Genomic DNA, 19,674 nt, shown 5'->3' with positions numbered 1-19,674 from the left:
TAGGGCTGCACTGTTTGCACTAATGGGTAGCACAAGTAATGCTTTTAGGGCTACTCAGAATACAACAAACACCTTACGCCAAATATGTGTCAGCTTGGAGAGATTAAAAAAAAGAAATGAATAAATATTGAGAACAGGATTCGTTGATAAATGACCTTGAAAACGCAAAAGTTCCATGAGGTTTTAGAATATTCATCTTTCCAAATTTTGATAATACAGAAGATAAAGATCTGGCAGATACATGGTAGGAGAATCTTAACCAAAGTTTCAAGCTAATGATACAATTACTGGTAGACCATGCAGCATGTCAGAACTCAGGACCAAATTGAGATTGTCAAAAAGGAAATTGCACACATGAAAAGTCTAGGGACTACCAAACAAAAAAACGTTACTAATATGAATGAGATCTTACAGGCCTACCAAGATGAATTCAAATTTAGAAAATCTAGGAAATATTGTAGAGATGACTGCGATTATTGTAAATATCATGTTTATACCTTTCAGCCCAAATTTGATGACTCACTTAAAACCAGATCAAAAGATAGTACACCCATCACCTCACCAGGGAGTTCAGATATAGAATCAGATGGGAAATCGATACAGACAGGAACAGCCCAAGCCTCTATGAATTCTACAGTGCAGAAGAAAGGATTTTTTAGAGGAAATCCACAGATACAGTCGTATAGGATGATTTCAAGAAGGATAACCTAGTCAATAAGTTACTAACCCTGGACTGAGCAACCATATTTTGAAAATGCTTCAAGCAGAATAGAATATAAACAGACACTCTAACGGCTCTCAAGAACCTTGGTAAAACATTCTAATGACCTGTACATCATAATAACAAATGGTACTCATATACCCAAAGGAATATCTCAAGGAACAGTATTTCATACAGCCCAGAAATTGAGCATGAGTCGAAACTTCTGTCGTGCTCTGGCTATGAAAATTAAATTCAATACATTACTCTACATTCATAATGCGTACTAGATTAATCATGACAAACAACTTACCTTGACAATATCTAAATTCATGATGAACACAGTATACTGGCTTATCTCATAACTTGTTAGTCACAATGTATATGCCATGCTGTCCTGCACTACATCTACATACTTTCAATGGATCTCTATTGTGATAGCAGTCTTTATTTAAATGGATCTCTATTCTGATAGCAGTCTTTATTTATCTAGAGCCATGCTCAGTTTCTCTTTAATGAAGATACCTGTATGGATATAGCAATTTCCCACTCTTTGACCCTCAGTGCATCTTTCATGACATCCATTTGGATTCACTGTATGGTGAACATTTTTGCCACTTCCTAATGGATCTGTGTGCACGGGCTGACTGGATCACACAGGACTCCACCATCTCAAGCCTTTCACTGCAGGACTCGCTGCAGGACATTGACATTCACTGCAAGTGTTCATACATGGTCTGTTTTGAACTGCATTCAATGCCTGAGCACTTGTGATATCAGTCATAACTATGAAACAATCTTTGAAAGATCCACCAAATATTTGGCTTTCAGAGCCCTTTGGCTCACGCTTTAGGCGTGCCACCCTGGTTCCTCTGGCATGCAGTCTAATTAGTTTAAACTGGCCACTTGGAGCTCAACCTACAAAGGTGATAGTGCACTCAGAAAAGGATGTATCTTCCTATATTTATTTTTATTTGTTTTATTTTTGCATTCATAGCAGCATGCCAAACCCTCGGGCATCAAGGCCATAGTTACAGAGAAGTGCGAGGTAACATACTTTGAAGTGCAAGACCCTGCATACATGTCACAGCATACGGGTGTTTCTTAAAAGCATAATCTGGAAAAGCCATGCCTCATGGAACGGGGTCAACATCAGGTATACAGATACATAGGACAAGATAAGGGTATATGCACAGTCTGGCAAAGCCACAACTCATGGTATGGGGAGCTATGTCAGGTATACAGATACATAGGGCAAGGTAGGGGTATATTCACAGTCTGGCAAAGCCGCGCCTCATGGTACAGAGCGCAGGCTATGTAAATTGCATTGGCAGCAGGGTACTGCCAAAGTCACAATCGGTTGTTGTAAGATACATTAAGTGCATCAGGATGCTGCTCACATCAAGATCGGTGAAATGCATGAAAGACAGGATAGGTGTATGTATACAGACTGGCAAAGCCACGCTTCGTAGTGCGGGGGCACCTTCAGACGTGCAGACAGGTATATGAAGGGGATAGCTGGGTTAATTCAGAGCAGAACAGGCTCCAAAGGGTTCAGTACGAAGTGCAGGTTACATTACAAACAGTATCACAGAACTGATAGTCAAAGCAGAGAGAACATGTATATGCATGAATTGATTGATTATAGATTTGGGCCGGGAAAGTCACATCCAGGTGACTGGGGGCTATGTTGGGCAGGGAGCGCAAGTACAAACATCAGGGTTAACATAGGCAGCCAGAGCCTTACCTTTCATGTGATGTACTGAAGGCATTATAGAGGAGCAGCTGTAGGTTTGGTCTGAATGGATATCACCCATGCTGGACTGGGGAGAAACATATGTTGTTGAATCATCATATTATATCTCCTACTCAGGATAAGAGGATGTATGTGCTGCTGGGTGCTCAAGTGAGGTAGAGAGGGGTTGGGCATCCCACGGCGTCGCCGGCAGAGCCCGGCAGAAACGAGTGAACATGGCCTTAACTTCTAGCATTGTCTTATGGCCAGCTCCTCCTCCCAGCTTGGTCACGTTGTTGGTGATGATGCGGCCATCAGCCAATCGCCTTACTCAATGGCCTGGCCAGACTGGGAGCAGGATGTAGGCTCTGAAATGGCGGCCGTCTTAGTAGGGTCCAGGGTCATCAAGTCAGAAATGGGGGTGACATCAGATTCGCATCTAGGTGGAACCATGGTGCCGGTCCCAAGGTGGAATAAGGGACCGGCAGAGATGAGTGAACAGGGCCTTAACGTCTGGCCTTGCCTTATGGCCGACTGTTGGAGTATAGTTGGTTAAACCTTATGGAAAGCAATCTAGGAATAATTCTCGTATATTTTTAATATTGCCTTTATTCCACTCTCTTGAAATTCCATCCCACTTTATTGCCGCCTTTAAAAAACAGAAAGCTTCAAATGTGGAAACCTATACTGGCACGGGAGTCACACTATATCACTGCAAATTATAATGCAGCAAATCATTCAAATACGGTTGTGTTCCTAGTGTTTTAAACTTTTTAAATGCGGAGTGTACTCAAATGCGCAAAATAGACCTAAATTACAGTAAGCAATTGTGTAAAATCAATTTTTAGATCCATCGTGCCCTCCGAATCATATTAATGGATAAAGCCATTGAGTATGTGAGAAAGTAATTTAATCCAAATACAAATACAGCCGACACGTGTTTCGACCACTGGGTCGTGATCAAGGCCTGATAGGCAAATAATTCCTGAATAGAAAAGATAAGTGGAGTGCTGCAAGAAACGTTCCTCATTCATCTAGATTCACCGCAAAAGTGCCTGAAAGGATAATAAATGTTGGCACAATGGCCAGTCAGTCAAATTCGAACTTCCTTATTATTAGAGGAGTTTCTAGTCTTCACCTTTGTACTCATTTGAAGACAATGGGCTTAATTACGAGGTTGACGGTAGCCCGCTGGTGTCACTGGTGAGTTGCCACCAACCCCGTAACACTAAATCAGCGCCTGACTTCCCGGTGCCACCAGCACATTACAAGTCCCAGCGGCACAGGAAGTAATGCACCAAATTTTGTAAGTCCCAATTCCCATGGAGTCCGATATGGGAGTGGGGAGATGGAAGCACCGGCACCGTGGCTAACAGTGCCGGTGCTTTCGTGACGAATCTGCCTACCGGGGCCACTGTGCCCACCACGGTCAGGCCTGTGGGGCGGAGCAGCCCCGGCGGCAGACTTGCAGTGTAGCGATCCGGAAACAATGGTGCTGATAACCTTACTGGCACCCTTGTTTCCGGGACCGCCACACTTGTAATGTGGCCCAATGTGTACACACACTATTATGTGTATGCATATGTTGAAATAGTATTTTGTGAACGCAGGCGGGGTCTAAAACCGTCAAAACATCCATCTCATTTCCAGCAATCCAATTCACACGGTTTTTATTTTATGTCATAGAAACCAATAAAGCTGTTTGATTTTGAAATGTAAAAAGTAATACGCAATATTCATTGATCCTGAACAAAGCGGCGTGCCAAGCCACGTAAATAGGGGGAAATCTCATAAAGATAGTTAGTTGGTACTTGGCACCTCACTGTCATGCCATAATGATATGTACTTTAAGAAGTGACCTGTGTGTGGCCACTGAGTAGAATAGCCACAAGACATCTCAAATCCTTCTCATCCGAGGAAGGTAATCATCAGTTACTTACCGCATTGCATCTCCGTTCTCCAGTCAGGCAATGGCACACCATGAGCCGTGCACATAAGCGCGTAGGAGTTGACAGCAATGCAAAGCATGTCTTTGGTGTACCCGTGAGTGCATAGGTCATACACACAGGAGCTGTAGTGTGCTAGTGGATCTGTGTACCAGTGGCACTCAGCAAATGGCCCAAGCGGGTCACTAATTATGCGACATAGCTCCTCCATGACTAGAAGATCCGGGCATGACTGGTCCACGCCCCCATCATCCTGACACCTGGAAGAAAATTCAGAAACTTTAAATAAATGCATTTTCTGTAGAACTTTGATACTTCCATTGACATGCAGAACGGGCTAGTCACTTCTAAATTAAAATGGTAATTGCTCAATCAATCCCTTCATTATGAATGTAACATTGAATAGAAAAGATATCACTGTAAAATGATACAACAGTAACTGGATGTGGCAATGGGTCTTGCACCCATTAATACCAGTTGTATTGGATAGATGTATTCTGCTATTAAAGACAAACATGATTTTGACTTAATTAGCTCTATCTACATGAAATAGTCCTCCAAAATGTGTTTTCAGCAAAGGTAAAATTACATTAGGCGCAGCTTAGTAAGAGGGCCATACATATAGTGCACACTCAGAATGCAAGTGTTATCGCTGTAAGACCAGCAGGGCTTTCACCCTCAGTGGTTATACTATAAAAGGATCTTTTTTCCCCATAGAAAGAATGAATCAAACAGCAAAGGAACATCTGGCAAATTAGAAAGGAGAGTGATCCTTTTTCAAAGTCATTTCACAGGAGGTATGGAGGGTGAGTGTGGTGTGCTGGGGAGAATGTTCGTGTTGAGCGTAGGTGGAGGCGGGTGTGTGAAGAGGTCAAAAAGGACAGCAGTGACGTGTCAGGAGGCAGAATTCAAGGGCAATTTAGTTATTTATTCATTTTGGAGTTTCATAATTTAATTACTTGTGGGGGTGACACTTTGAGCCTGGGGAAAACAAAACAGGACATTGGGGACAATCCAGAGGTGTGGCATATATACAAACAAGCATGGGATGAGGTCACATGTTCTAGTCTGCTTAGTTAGAATCTGAGCTGACAGTTGGGCTACGCAGGCCGATTCAGAGGACGTAGAACATACTGGGCAGAAAGCTGACGAGCTACACGCCTAATCCTTTCACCTCCATTCTGAGATTGAGGTTGGAATGGCGGAGAGGTGTGACAGGAGCCTGATAAATTAACGTAAAGTGAGTGCAGAAGCTGCGCTGCTCGATCAAGACAATTAAGGACACATTTTATATTAACAAAAGTGTGGTTCAGTCTGCAGATCCTCAGCAGCACTTGCCCTAATGTAGAACTGTGACAAACGGCTAAAGACATCATGGTTATACTGTACTTTTGGTAACAGTAACATGTCTTTAATTTTCTGCACCGCCTTATTTTGATCTATTGTTACAGGGCCCCTAAATGAATTGGGGCCCATAGGCCGGTGCCTACTTCGCCCAATGGATAATTCGGCACTAGCACCAACGCACAGGCCCCAGTGCAGTGGCCCTGTGCGGCAGTGCCACTCTCGGTCCAGTTGCCTGAACTACTAAAAGGACTGCTGTGTGCGGGCCAATTTAAATGGGGGGAATGCGTCAAAAGAAACCAAGTCCACTTTAGAATTCCGCTTGATAGATTTTGTTTCTGCTCAAACTGTACCTACATGAGAAGGCATAGCCATTTGATCTCAAACTTGACGCTAACCTCATTCTACTCGATCTCTCTTGTGCTTTTGATTCTGTCATCCATGCCATCCTGCGCAACCCGCTCTGTGATAACTTGGGTATCACTGATCAGGCCCTGGCCTTGAAGACCTCCTTTCTCTCTGAACGACCCGTGCAGGGCCAACTTGGGTCTTTCCTCACCTATATCTCTCTCTCTACCTGTGGTGTTCCCCAGGGGTCTAATCTTTCTCCTTGGCTGTTCAATCAACACCTGTAACCTCTCACCCACTGCATAGCTGCTCTCTGCTCCAACTTTGAGTGCTATGCGGATGACACTCAGCTCGCTTTATGGCTCCCATGTTCTCCCTCTCTCATCCCGGATTGTCTGTCCACAATCCAGCAATGGTGTGTTGCCAATGATCTCTGCCTTAATGCCAGTAAGATAGAGATTGTCTTCATTGGCTCACCAGCACCTTCCTTTCCTGTGACTCCCTGGCCGCCCACTCAGGACCTCTTTCCTGTTCATAGCTGTGAGGCCAAGAACAAAAGGGTCATCTTCAACTCCACACTCTCCTTCTCTCCTCACATCTCTGACGTCTATAAGAAGTCAAACTACCTGCTGCACCTCCTCAGAGGTATTCTTCCTTTCTTCACTTTCCCCCAGAAGCTCACTGATCTAGAGCTCTGGTTCTCTCTAGGCTGGACTACTGGAACAGCCTCTTTCTTAATCAACCTGTCTCTACTCTCCGTCATTTACAACTCATTCAGAACAGGAGTGCAAGACTTGTACTTGGCCTCAAGCCCATGGATCGTATCTCTCCAGGACTGCAATCTCTCCATTGGGTGCCTGTAGCGGCAAGGATCAAGTTCAAGACCCTCTGCATTGTCCACAAGGCTTTCTGGGGCCTGGGACCGCAATACTTCCAATTCTCTCTACTGAAATATCTTCCTAATCAAGCTCTTTGCTCTTCCACCTCCAACTCCTTGAGGGTCAGTCGCCTCTCCAAGCAACGAGTTGGGTGCAGATCTCTTTCTTCGGCTGCTGCCTCCCTCTGGATAAGCCTCCCTGCTTCTCTGAAACGTCCGGAATCATCTCAATACATTTCTCTTTGCTTCTGCCTTCTCTCTTCCTCTACCCTGCTGATCTTCTGTCTGATGCATGCACTGGTCACCTGGCATCCATCTGAATACGGCTGCAGGTTCCTGCCTGTCCAGCTGCATACCCGCACTGTCTCTTGGCACCCCCTGCACTTGTGGCCTGTATCTATAACCCTACATTCCCCTATCCTGCACTAATTAGACATTTGTTGTCTGCACTCCTAACACTTGTACTTCCCACCTGTTGGCTGCATTACTTGTTGTTTCCTGATTCCTTGTCCTGCACTTGTCCATCCTCCCCCCCCTTTTCCCCTGCACTTGCGTGATCTGAATGTCACTACGCCTAGTAAGATCATTGTTTTTGTCCTCCCTCTGTTTCCCCTCCCTTGTTTTTTCGCGTCTTGAAAACCTGTGCATAAGTGCGTCAGAAATGCCATGTCATATCATATCATATCATATCATATCATATCATATCATATGATGTATGTAAAATATCTGTGCTTCATTTTCTTTTCTTTTTACACTAGAGTGCCAACTTGTTGCCTAAGCAGGAAATCATTTTGATGGAAAGGCATTTGTAAATTTACAGGCAATGAAGTTTGCTTAATTTCTTCCTTAACAACACCTCATGGGTGCCATACTTTAGCACCTACTTTATAGGTGCAAATGAGGTCCTGGGTGAGCAGAACAGGCATGCACTGGATTCTCAGAGTTTGGTGAGGTCAATAGGCCCTTAGCAAAGCCATACATTGAGGACTTGGATTGGTGAACAGAAGTGTCAGATTACACAGCATTCCATGACTTAGGCATTCCAAGTGAATCTGGTGCAGTGTAGAGAAGGTGCCTTCTCCAAGGGAGGACATTTTCCTATTGTTGCATGCACCTCAGAATCTGGCCCATTGTGTGGTTGCTGTTTTTGCTAAAACACCATTGCTCACATTCATTCTGGTGCTTACTAGTTGCTAATATAAAAACAAATATAACACAAATGGGCATTGGAACAAGTCCAGTAACCTTTAACAGGAGAATTTTGCTTGGCCAGGAAATAGCTTATTCTCTTCCCTCGCCATAGATGGGCCAAGGTTTACCCATGGATGATGGTGAGCAACGTCAAGAAGAACATTGAAACAGCAGAAAACCCTGTTCCTAATAAAACCTCAACAAGGGAGTGAGGTGGAAGCGGAGGAGGAGATGCCAGGCCCAGGGGGTACTTATTTGATTCTTATGAAGATATCTCAGGATGTGGTGCATGTGAAAACCTCGCTGTCTGACTTAACTTGAAAAGTCCAGCATCTGGCAGGCAGACTACGTAAGGTTGAGAAGGACTCAGAGAACATGGCTGAGGAAACTAACGGTAGCTTCAGTGCTGATAATGGTATGAAGTGGGAGCTTTCCAGGATGAGTCTTAGAAATGCTAAACTTGACATGAAATTAAGAAACCATAATTTACGCCTGGTAATTTACACCTGGTAATTTACACCTGGTAGGCTTGAAGGAATGATCGGAGCTGCGCTGTAATAATTCTTTTACACAAAAAGACAACTCCATATCCCCAGGCCCATAATGGCCCATTTATTGTCAGATTGTTCCTTTAAAATATTGTAAAGGTTATTTTGCACAGACTGACTGGATGCACCCGGGTTAAGGATATATTTGCTTCTGTACAACTAGGTTTTAAAAAAGGCCTTGATACCACAGCAAAATGAATGTCATATGCAGAAATGGCATTGTCAGTGAGGGGGCATCTAATGGCAGTGTGTTCCACGTGGGTGTTAGTGGACAATGCATATGGTAATGTTAGGTACATGGCCAGCACTTACATATGCACAAGGGGGCAGTTGTGGGTCCCATGCACCTGCAGTCAGTCGCCCTCCATTTGTTTAAGTCCACTCAGTGAACAAGGGGAACTGGGTGCAGCAAATAACAATGTGTGTGTGTCATTTTTCTCCACACATTCTGCTACTTGACATAGTTTGTCTAGTTTGGGCCTAGATGGTCAATGGCAGAAGACTCTCTAGTGCAACCTCTTCATCGGGCTTGTGGGATGTATTAACCCTCTTATGCTCTGCCCTGTGGCATCACTGTGTTCGGGTGGTGCCAGAATTGTCAAAATGGCCGCAAAACCCCTGTGCGCGCCAAAACCTATGGAAATCGCGCTTTACAACACGAAAAGATGGCTGCCAAATCTACCATAGATGTTTTCAGTGGTGGGACGGAGATCTCACTCCTGAAACATGTCACTGGGCTGCCCAACAAGTAAAAATGAAGACAGCATGAAAAGCAGTGCTTTGCTGAAAGAAATCCAGAATCTTGTTTTTAAATCGTTTCCTTGGTTGCTGAAACTGCAGAATGCCTGCACAAAACACCATCAAACATCCAATATTCTTTCTGGGTGTTACAAGTCACTTAGTTAAAGAAATCATTATGAACAGACAATGTCCTGAAAAGCTGAATTTGTCATCAAAATATTCACGCAAAAATGGGCCTGCCTGTGAAATCTGTCAAAATCTGGGCGCAGTACCCATGGCCGCCTGTATGACAGATGTCAGTAGATTGCATCATAAGGATTTAAACTTGTACAACTGAAATCTAATGTCTGAAAACTAAGTGACCTTTTATTGAGAGTAACCTAGGTTGTAACTATTTAAATCCCATGGTTTAGAAGCTGGAATAAGTGTTCTAGCTGCTAGTTTTGAAATTGCAAGTTTGTTTTAAACCAAGAAAAAAATGTACAGAATGTCATTGAATTTAAGACTGCCTCAAAGCATTTTAACCAGTCCAACAGCTTCCCCCACAGAGGCTAGGTATCTCTACTTTGCTCATTCCACCAGGAAATCACACCTCTGTGATGATTAGATTAGGGGAGGAGAATTTGGTCTGCCAGGGGAAGAAGACAATGGCTTCCTCCAGTCAAAGGAAGGCTAAGTGAGAAGGGTCGTAAATGGCCTGGGCCTCTGGAGGAAATGGGAGGAGACTGCTTCTAACTGCAGAGAGCCAGAAGGAGGCGGAGACAAACAGCCATTTGGGGCTGGACATTCACAAAGAAACATTTTGTTAAAGGGATATAACTTACCACTTAAAATTGTTTAAATTATAAAAATCACATATTTGTGTATCTAAATTCTGACTGTACATTTTAAGAGGCAGCAAAACCATGTCACATGTTCTAGATGGAAACGGCAGAAAAGGTGGTTTTACACCAAATGTATTTGTGCCAGAAGTATGAATCGTTATACCCTTATGCCCATGTTCAACGCACATATTTGTACAAATGTTCGGATAAACTGGATATTGTGTTCTGGGAAAAAAGGGCGAAATTCTGTCAAAAGCAGACACAAGATCCCACAGCGATAAGACTTGGAGGAGTATCTGCTGCACAAAATATATGTGATTTATATATGTTATTGTTCTAAAGATTGCACACATGTAAATATGTATTGTACCAAAAGTAGATTTTATGTTCAAAGGGACAAGGGGAGGATTCTCTGACTCACAAACTCACACCATCATGGTGACACCCTGTTTTCTCCTCCAATCAATGGAGAGAAGAGATTCCAGCCAATCGCCTGCCTGAAAGGGCGAGTTTAGGATAAACCAGCACACCCCCCCTTTATAATAAGCATAAATAGAGACGGCTGAGAACTTAGAAGGACACACAGATTCACCCACTAACCGATTGCTAGCGGAGCACCCTGCAAGAGGACCATCCATCTTCCTTGCTCCAGACTCCAGAAACTTGGCAAGCAGAAAGGCCCATTCCATTAGTTGAACCATTTTGAACTAGGCTTTGAATTTCCAGAACCAGAAAGAATCCCACAAAACATAAGGGGAACCAAAGAAACAGCCGGGCTGTACTGTAACTGCTTGCCTGCTAAATAATTATCTTCAGAACCAAGAAGGACAGATTAAACCCAATCCTGTGCCTTGCTGTGCTGTACTGTGCCGATCCTGTCCAGTCCTGTCGTACGGTGACCAGAGCGCCTGGCTGATTGCAGACCCAGTCCAATCCAGTGTGCCCAGCAGTCTGTCCCAGAACCAGAATCCCTGACCAGAATCCCTGACGGTTCCGTTTGAAACCCATATAGTGAGTATCCATAGATAGGACTGTGTCACTAGCATATGTACTGTCCATAGTAATCCCTATCTAAATACATCCCATCTTGTCTTTAGAACATGATATTGTTAGGAGTAGTTTCAATTGTCAGAGCGTTTCTTGTGCTACGTTTCTCTCATTTGTTTTCTAAAATCATAAATCAATAGTGTTGTGAATAAATAAATTGAATCCCAGAAAGAAATTGATTATCCACCACATGAAGGGTCCCTGGCCAGGATTGATGGAGATTCCTGTGTGGCATTCTCTTTTTCTATTGCCATAACCTAGTGTAAACAAAATCCCATTTGTGTTTGAAAAGTGCATCCTTGTTTTCCCATGCTTGCGCCTATCTCAGAAAAACGACCTCCACAAAAACATCCATAACTTTCTCTGCTAGAAACACAATTTCAACTTCTGCTTGTAGTTAACATCCTCAGCTTTCCATAGAACCAAGAATCTCATTCCAAGATCATATAGTTCTCCCGCGATCGGAAAAGTTTGCCACAAATTTTCATTTTGGCAAAATAGTACACGTGTGAAACAGCTTTTGATTGCACCCGACCTCAATTTTAAGATTTCACATTGCTTATTAGTATTGAATCATTGCTAGTGTTTGTCAGCAACTATCTAAAGCGGTTCCCATTAGAATTTTCAACAATTTCAGCAAATTAAACCCGATTTAGTGTTTTACCCAATCCATTCTGAGATAACTTTTAAAAACCATTTTGACAGCTTGCCAATCAATTCTGTTTCTCGCGTGTGTTGTTGGGGGGAAATTGGAATTGACATTTTTTTTAATTCTGCATTCCTGAATACCTGCTCTCTCTCCTACTATCTCTTTACATTTCCTATTGGGGGGCTTGAGGGGTGTGCAGGGAGAAATAGTAACCACATTGCTATTTGATCTGAACACACACCAAAGTATTATTTCTGTGCTGAATTGTTTTGCTCACCTATTGGTGATTATTGTACATCCATTAAACATAGTGTGATTATATTGTGAACTACATAAATAAATATTTTAACTTTGCAAACCAGCCTGATTCCTGGCTCAGTGTGACCGGGGGGGGTTCCAAGAGAGGGGCGTGATATGAGTTGTACATCGTTCAGAATAAAAGAACTTTTAGACACAAAATAAATAAGGATTTCAGTTGTGCACTACACGCTAGGTGTTGACCTAGGTGAAGTGCCGGATTGAAATCACTTACAGGCTTCTTCCTCATAATGATCCATGTAATTTGCTTGACTGTACAGTATGTCCCACATTGCTCCTTACCCTTCCACAGTAATGTTGGCTTTCCAAGAGTTTCCATACTCTGCATCGTTGTGCGCTATGATTCCACTTGGCATGACTTTATCATCCCTCCAATCACTGTTATAGTTTCCACACATCCCTTGCAGTTGCTTCTGGTACTGGGGCCCAACACGGACCACCAAGGTACTGCGCCCATCGTACTGGATGCTCACAGAGAATGCCGTGTCCACACTTATCATGGTGGCAAGACGGGACACAGTTGCCATGGAGCCCAGTTGAACTGGTAATCCAGTCACTGCTCCATTAACCTAGAAGGGAATTAATGTTTTACAATTGATGACTTCAGCCCATATCAAACATATTTTTCACATTAAATATTTTTTTTTTAGTGCTTTCATTTTACAAAACACAAAAGAAAGGTGCAGTTAAAATGTCGTCTATATCAGGGAGAGGAATACAAATGTGAACCTGGCCTAATTGTAAATTGCTTCATCCAACTTTTCAGAGCTTCCCGTGCATAAGCAACTCCCTGGAATGACTTTGTTATAAAGACCAGTTTAAAGACGCAATTATATTACATATTAGAACTATTCAATGTGAACAATTGCACTTAAAAGGCAGAAGCTATACAACTGCGTCCATTTTGATAAAGAACATAGCTACGTACCATGTTAAATAAAAAACATCATGCAACACAAAATAGCCAAGTGAGCCTCTGTACAACATACAATAGTGACAGTTAAGATCTAATTTCCATGAAGCACACACGGGGGTCAGTGGGGAGAGGCAGCTATAATGTATTCAAGTGTTTATTATGTTGCCCTTACCAGCACTTGCTTTCCTTCCTCCAGAATGATATGGGCCCTGGCATCTGTACTTTCCAGCCAAATGTCCACCCGATAGACAAAGGACACTTGAGAGCCACCACGGTGTTGGTTGTTGGCGACGACACGGAAAGAAAATCCGGAGATGGCACCGGATGTCTGGCTGATCTCGTAGGCGCAGGTCCCTTGGAAGTCAGCCAGAGCTCCGTCATACGTGTAGTAGTGGGTGTCGCCGCTCACCATGCAGAGGGCCCAGTCCGTCTGGCAGCCAAGCTTCTCATTCTTGATGGCGCACTGCTGACCGTGAGGACAGCTGGAACTCTGGCAGCGGAAGGAACCGGGCAAATCACAGCGGCAGCGTTGCGTGCAACCGGAGAGCCAGACTAGGTCCCCAACCTAAACCAGGAGCAGGAAAAAAGAAGGAGAAGCAACTGAAATACCTTTGGACGTGAGCATGGAAACGAGTTTGGATCGCTGTAAGACAATTAGCATGTTGAAGTCGAGGTTTGCTTTAGACAAGCAGGCGAGAGGGATTGCATTGCACGTGTACAGATTAGCATGCTCCAAGTAGTACAGCGAGTCCGTAAGTGGTCGTTGCCAGGCTGCGCGACATATCAATGTGTACTGACAGTGGTCTGACTAGGAAGAGTATACGAGTGATCTTGCTCAGCAAGAAAAGCCTAATTATTTAAAGAATAAAGGAACCCAGACCATGATTGAAAACTCAGGGTGTTAAGAAAAACACTTAACACAACAAGCATCAAGGGTACATCCATGGAGATGTAGACTAAATATATTTTCCCAGGTTATGTCCCTAATGCGCCTCAAACCAATTTAGTAAAGATGTAATGTAAAGTAAAGATGTCACCCAAACCAATTGGACATGTACTACTGAGAAAATAAGCAAATTAATCACGGCGTAAAAGAACTCAGACTGACAGGGTAGCAATCGCTGCCATTCCATGATAATGCCAGTAAGCCATCCAGTACCTCTGTGATAAACCTACAGTACAAGAAGGTAGAACTGGAGAGGCAGCCTACCTCTGACAAGTTTCAAGAACTGCCCATACTCCCATCTATCATCATACTGCCTTATTTCCATTTAGAACAAACCCAGGAAGCTTTTTTGCCATCTACGTAATGTAACCAGCAACTATTTTTTCCTATGCACTGTAACTAGCGGCCAGATACCGCCGGGTTTGGCGCGCTCTACAAATTTAAATAAATAAATAAATACAAAATAAATATTACTTGCCCCCTAGCGATCTGGCCTTTACAGATACATCAAATCAGCGATTGCCATTTTGGGTTAATCAGGGATTGCCCAGTGGGCTTCTTGGCTAACCCGCTAACCCATTTGGATACCAAGTAGATAATGGCAAAGGGACACTGTCTATCCACCTATCATGTCGATTGTTTGGCTGAGTTCAATACTGATTCAAGAAAATTGCTGCAGCAAAAAAGAATGGGCTCACAGATTTACCAGGGAACCATTCAAGTAAGTAACATAGCTCTACTGGAATACACAGGCAACTGTGCAAAGAGCGGCAGCAAGAGCGGCAGCAGACACAACATGCCTGCTAAATATGGATGTCTGCAGGCTCCCGATAAGTATTGATTATTTGCTGACCCCCCAAAAGATGTGACTGCAGTTTATGCATTCCCTCCCTGAAACGATGTAAGCCCATATTCATTGCTAACGTGTATTGAGGACGGGTCCTTCTCTCATAAAGCACATCCATCTTGTAGAAATTGCTGAAGGCCTTGCACAATGTCTTGAAGAAACAGGAGCTAAACATAAGCAATAACAAGGAGAAGGACATGGTGTGTGGGGTATGTAATATTAAAGTCACAGGAAGTGTCACCTTAATGGCATGAACGTTGATACAGTGTCAGAGTTCACATATTTGATTTTGACTTTTGTGCCCAATAACTCCTTGCATGAGCACATGACCTTGTAATGTGACAAGACGGTCACACATCTCTGGCTTATCTCTCAATGTAATTCATTATACAGAGTATCTTCATTAAATGCATTAGGAATGCATGCAAGCTTTAGAAAGCAGACTGTGTTTGGGTCAGCCTCTTTGGCCCATTCAGGCTGTTGTGGAGGGCACATTTTGGAAAGGAAGTGTGAGAAGGGACTAACAAGGCAATATGTGTAGTTCTGCTCTGAGATAGATACTATTAGATGTGATGTGTCTGCCTACAGATATTTCGTGAATTCAGCATCTTGTTGTCTCTTCCTAAAATCTAAACCTCAAGAGGGATCCAACAGTTCCTACAGATGTTGCCAGGTATAATAGGGTAGATCTTGACATATGTTGTCCCAGAGGTAAACAAGTTGGCTTGCATAATTCAAAACAGTTCACCTGTCAATTGTATGCCAAGACAGATCCTGCCCAATGCTTTCAGTGGCCTATTCATCTAGGTCTCTAACAAGGGGCGTAGCCTATGTGGTGGGCATGGCCTAAATAGTGCTGAGTGTGCATTCCCACAAAAGGACAAATATACAGTAATATACAGAAATTGACTAGAGGTTTTCAGCTTCAGGAAATTGCTTTGCTTTTTAACTTAATCCATTGGAGCTCAGCCTGTTTTTTAAAGAAGTTGGAATACTGTGTTACCAAGATGACCATTAGAGCAAACCTCATCTCATTGAGATGCCCACTGTTTTAAATTGAACAAATATGTTTTGACCGGAAAATCATGGATGCCCACTAATTTGTAGAAATCGTTTCTGTTGGTAAATTAATGGCATCGAAACCCAGCAACCTGTGTTTTTTTAAAATCTTTAGTGCTTTAATAACTCTACACTGGTTCACTCACTTCATAGTACAGCCCATCATGCTGACAGCCACACTGCTCAACTTGCACGCATGCATCCCCACTTCTTATATAGCCGGCATCACAGACGCAACCTTCCGAGCATGTGGCACCGCAGTGTGGGAGAAGAGAGGTGGCGCTGCACGAGTCCAGGCACTGCTGTCCACATAGTTCATAGTGGCTATTTTCTGGGCACTGAATCCCTGTAGGAAGACAAACCAGAGAAAAGGAAAAAGACATTTCAGAAAGTGCTATCTTAATGAATGTGGTTGTTCGCGTTGTGATGTATGATTAATTGGAACTTCTCAAGAATGTTTTTAAGACACTTTTCATTTATTCAATAGCGAGTAAGCAGGAACGATGGGAGAAGGGGGTCCAGATCTATTCGTGAGCTTTACAAGTACAAGTCATAGCTTCGAGGTGCTCAGCTGCAGATTGTTGTATTGAAGTTCAACAAAACTACAATTGTCCTAATGCGTGTGTTTGTTGAATGGAAGCACAGTGAAGGAAAATAGGTGAACAGTTGCCATAGTGTAATATTGACATCGAGACAAGTTCTTAAGGAGGTCATATAGTTCTAGACCGAAACATTCTCTGATTAACACACAAAATACACTATTTATTTAAAACAGGCACTCTTTTAGTGAAGGACTGCACATCTTGACATCATTCTGAAGTTTTGCATTCTCTGGCTTAAAGACATGCAATAGTTAATTTGAAATGCCTACGCATTCTTTTACTTTTATATTTCGGCCAACATATTGAATTGTTCCAGAAATAATTCAAATATCTTCATGCGTAAAATGATCGAGCTGACTAATATCAAACGTCGTTGTTGCCGAATTGTCTCCACTGTTTTTTACCACAAACTTGCATTTGGTAAGTATGGATCTCTCTGTGTGCCTACTTTGGAAATGCTTCGAACAGGCGACAGGCAATGCATAGCTCCAGCCAGTGGTCCTGCACAGTAAGGCATCTAGGTGGACGCCCAGGGTCTTATGACCACGGGCACGCGAAGTGGTGCCATAATGCCCATGAAACTTTCTTTGCATTAGGCTTGGGTCCACGAGGGATTGGATTGATTTGGTATCTCCAATATGTCTGCGCTAATATTTAGAATCTAGTGTTGTCAATATCACCATAATACATTTTCATTTTATAAACTGTCTTCATCACAAATTTGAAGTCATTGTGAGCGCACCCTGTCTTGGGTGGTAGAGTGGAATGTGCTTCAGCTGGGAATACGCGCAAAGAGGGCCTGTTATAAAGTCGCAGATATTATCCCACTATAAAAAATGAAATTTTTGTTTAAATGCACTTATTTCAAATATATGGGTGGGGGGTTGGACAATGGTATTTATGTTATGGGGTGTGTTGGGAGGGCTGTGGGTGGTCTCCCCTGGCACATATATGTGAAAAATGTTAACAATAAAAGGAAAATAATTCAGCATGTTTAACCGCAGGATTTATTATGACAACCTTATTAAATGGAACCACACAGAGCTATCTATCATTGATGCAAATGAGGGAGGAGCTCCGTGACAAATGTCCTTGGTTTGCTGGGATTGGCCGAGTAGGGGTCACACAGAAATATATGAATGATGTGGCTATGTCTTTCCTGTCTGTTTATGGCTCCCACATAAACAGAATAGCTAGCCCAGGCCCGGCTGGCCAGTGAGCAGCAGAAGAACTGTAACCAAATTCAGTTTTGTGCACACGTTATCACTCTCTGGATGTGGTCAGAAAGCTCAAACTGGTCTATAATGTGTGATAGAGTAACTGGGAAGTCCTCGGCAAAGCAGTGTACTAAATCTGTGTGTCTGAACTTCACAATTTCACTCAGGGTGAGATAACTATTGTTAATAAAAATGGGTCCTACTTCATGTCTGGGATTCCTTGCCTCTCTGGCATTGTTAAGAATTGTATTGTGGACCTAGTTCCAATTTTAACTTAATTTGCTAATGACTCCTTGCATCACGGCTTTAGTCTGCCTGTCACCATACAATCATGGATAACACCCGTAGTGAAGAAAACAACTCAGGATCGGACATGCCATGTCATTTTTGACCTAATTCCAATATTTCATCTTTTCTAAACATTTTGAAAAAAGTCGCAACAACCCAGCTTCAATCTTTTGTTAAGACTCATAGAATTATTTGGTTTATCTGCATTATCTGGAACACAGTGAGGTTCCAGGGAACAGGGTGGCTTTCAGATATGCAGTCCTGGTCCAGCAATAGAGGTCACCCCCAATAGTCCCTTGGGAAGGTTAAGGGACTTACATCACCTCTGCTTTGGAACACCTGCCTTCACTGCACATATGGAGGATTCTGGCAAGGAATGCTCTCCCAGTAGGGCCCAATGAAATCTTCTTTCAGGATTGGAGTCCAGCGGATGATTCAAATAAGTGGTGTGATACCCCTTCTTTTAAAGGAACACAATCCACAGGTGACTGGACAAAAGTTAGCCTGCTTTAGAGGTCCAATCCCTGCTCTTAAAATGAGTGGATGTTGCCTTTCTGACATCACTCCCAAAGTATTTTCTGGTACAGCATGTGGAGGGGACAGGAAAGCGAAAGAGAGACAGAGAGAGACAAGATGGCCGAAGTTTCCAGAACTTGCACAGAACTCCTTCTGCCTACACTATCCCCATCCACTTCCCTTCTCAATAGAATCAAAGGCCCTTAGATATGCAGCACCCGTGTGTGGGTTCTAGCTCTAGGTGAATGAGTGTGCCCTTTGATTCCTGTTCCAAGGCCGGCTTCCTGTAGATTGGCTGTCTCTGGGGAAAGGGTATTACCTGCCCTTACAAAGGAACAAAGAGAGGAAATTCTGCAAGGCTACAGTCCTGCTGGTGGGTAGGGTGGTGCTTGTCCGGAATAAACACACATAACCCTTCCACAGCAGAACAGGTTGACACATGTGCAATATCACTTGATGTGGTAGGCATAATTATGAGAGATGCTGGCCACCATATCGAAACTCATCTATGGCTTATATTTACAGTTTACTGTGTCACCAAGCCAAGATCCCCCGAGTTATGCAGGTTTTGGAACAGCTGCTGCACGGCAGTAGCTTAGCTGTCACTGATGCTGTTAAAAGGACACCTGTGACCTCTGAACCTGCTCTATGCCACTGTTAGAGCACCTGCTGCGAATGAAGAAACTGATGCAGCAGGGCACAAGTACAGGTAGGCTTTTGGCATAGTAGCTTATGAAAGTGGAATCGGATCAGCAGATTTCCCTTTTAGAGATGGAATTACTCTCATAATTGCATTATGTAATACAAATGAAATAATCCAGGGCTCCTACACCCTTGCCAAGTGGAAATTCCTCAAAATCTTCTAGACACATTGAATTTGGACATTCACTGTTATGAAATGCTGATGATTCCTAGTTAATTTTTGATCTGACTGTGCATCTTCAGAACATTAACAAATGAGTGGAGCCCATCTTCGGATTCATCCAAGATAGGATGCTGTAGATTTAGAAGAGTT

General features: G+C 43.1%; 1 protein-coding gene across 1 annotated transcript in view; it reads right to left on the bottom strand.

The window, feature by feature from the left end:
* Nucleotides 1–19,674, bottom strand: part of LOC138537061 (IgGFc-binding protein-like) — a 198,609-nt gene that overhangs the window by 52,720 nt on the left and 126,215 nt on the right. The window contains exons 27-30 of the mRNA XM_069641427.1: nt 16,183–16,382; nt 13,357–13,749; nt 12,551–12,837; nt 4,376–4,641 (exon numbers count right to left, since the gene is read on the bottom strand). Coding sequence (XP_069497528.1) covers nt 4,376–4,641; nt 12,551–12,837; nt 13,357–13,749; nt 16,183–16,382 — 1,146 coding nt within the window. The remainder of the gene's footprint in view (nt 1–4,375; nt 4,642–12,550; nt 12,838–13,356; nt 13,750–16,182; nt 16,383–19,674) is intronic.

The sequence above is a fragment of the Ambystoma mexicanum genome, chromosome 1p, assembly GCF_040938575.1.
Source record: "Ambystoma mexicanum isolate Mex_15411 chromosome 1p, UKY_AmexF1_1, whole genome shotgun sequence".
Lineage (NCBI taxonomy): Eukaryota > Metazoa > Chordata > Amphibia > Caudata > Ambystomatidae > Ambystoma > Ambystoma mexicanum.
This window is presented reverse-complemented; position numbering and strand designations above follow the sequence as displayed.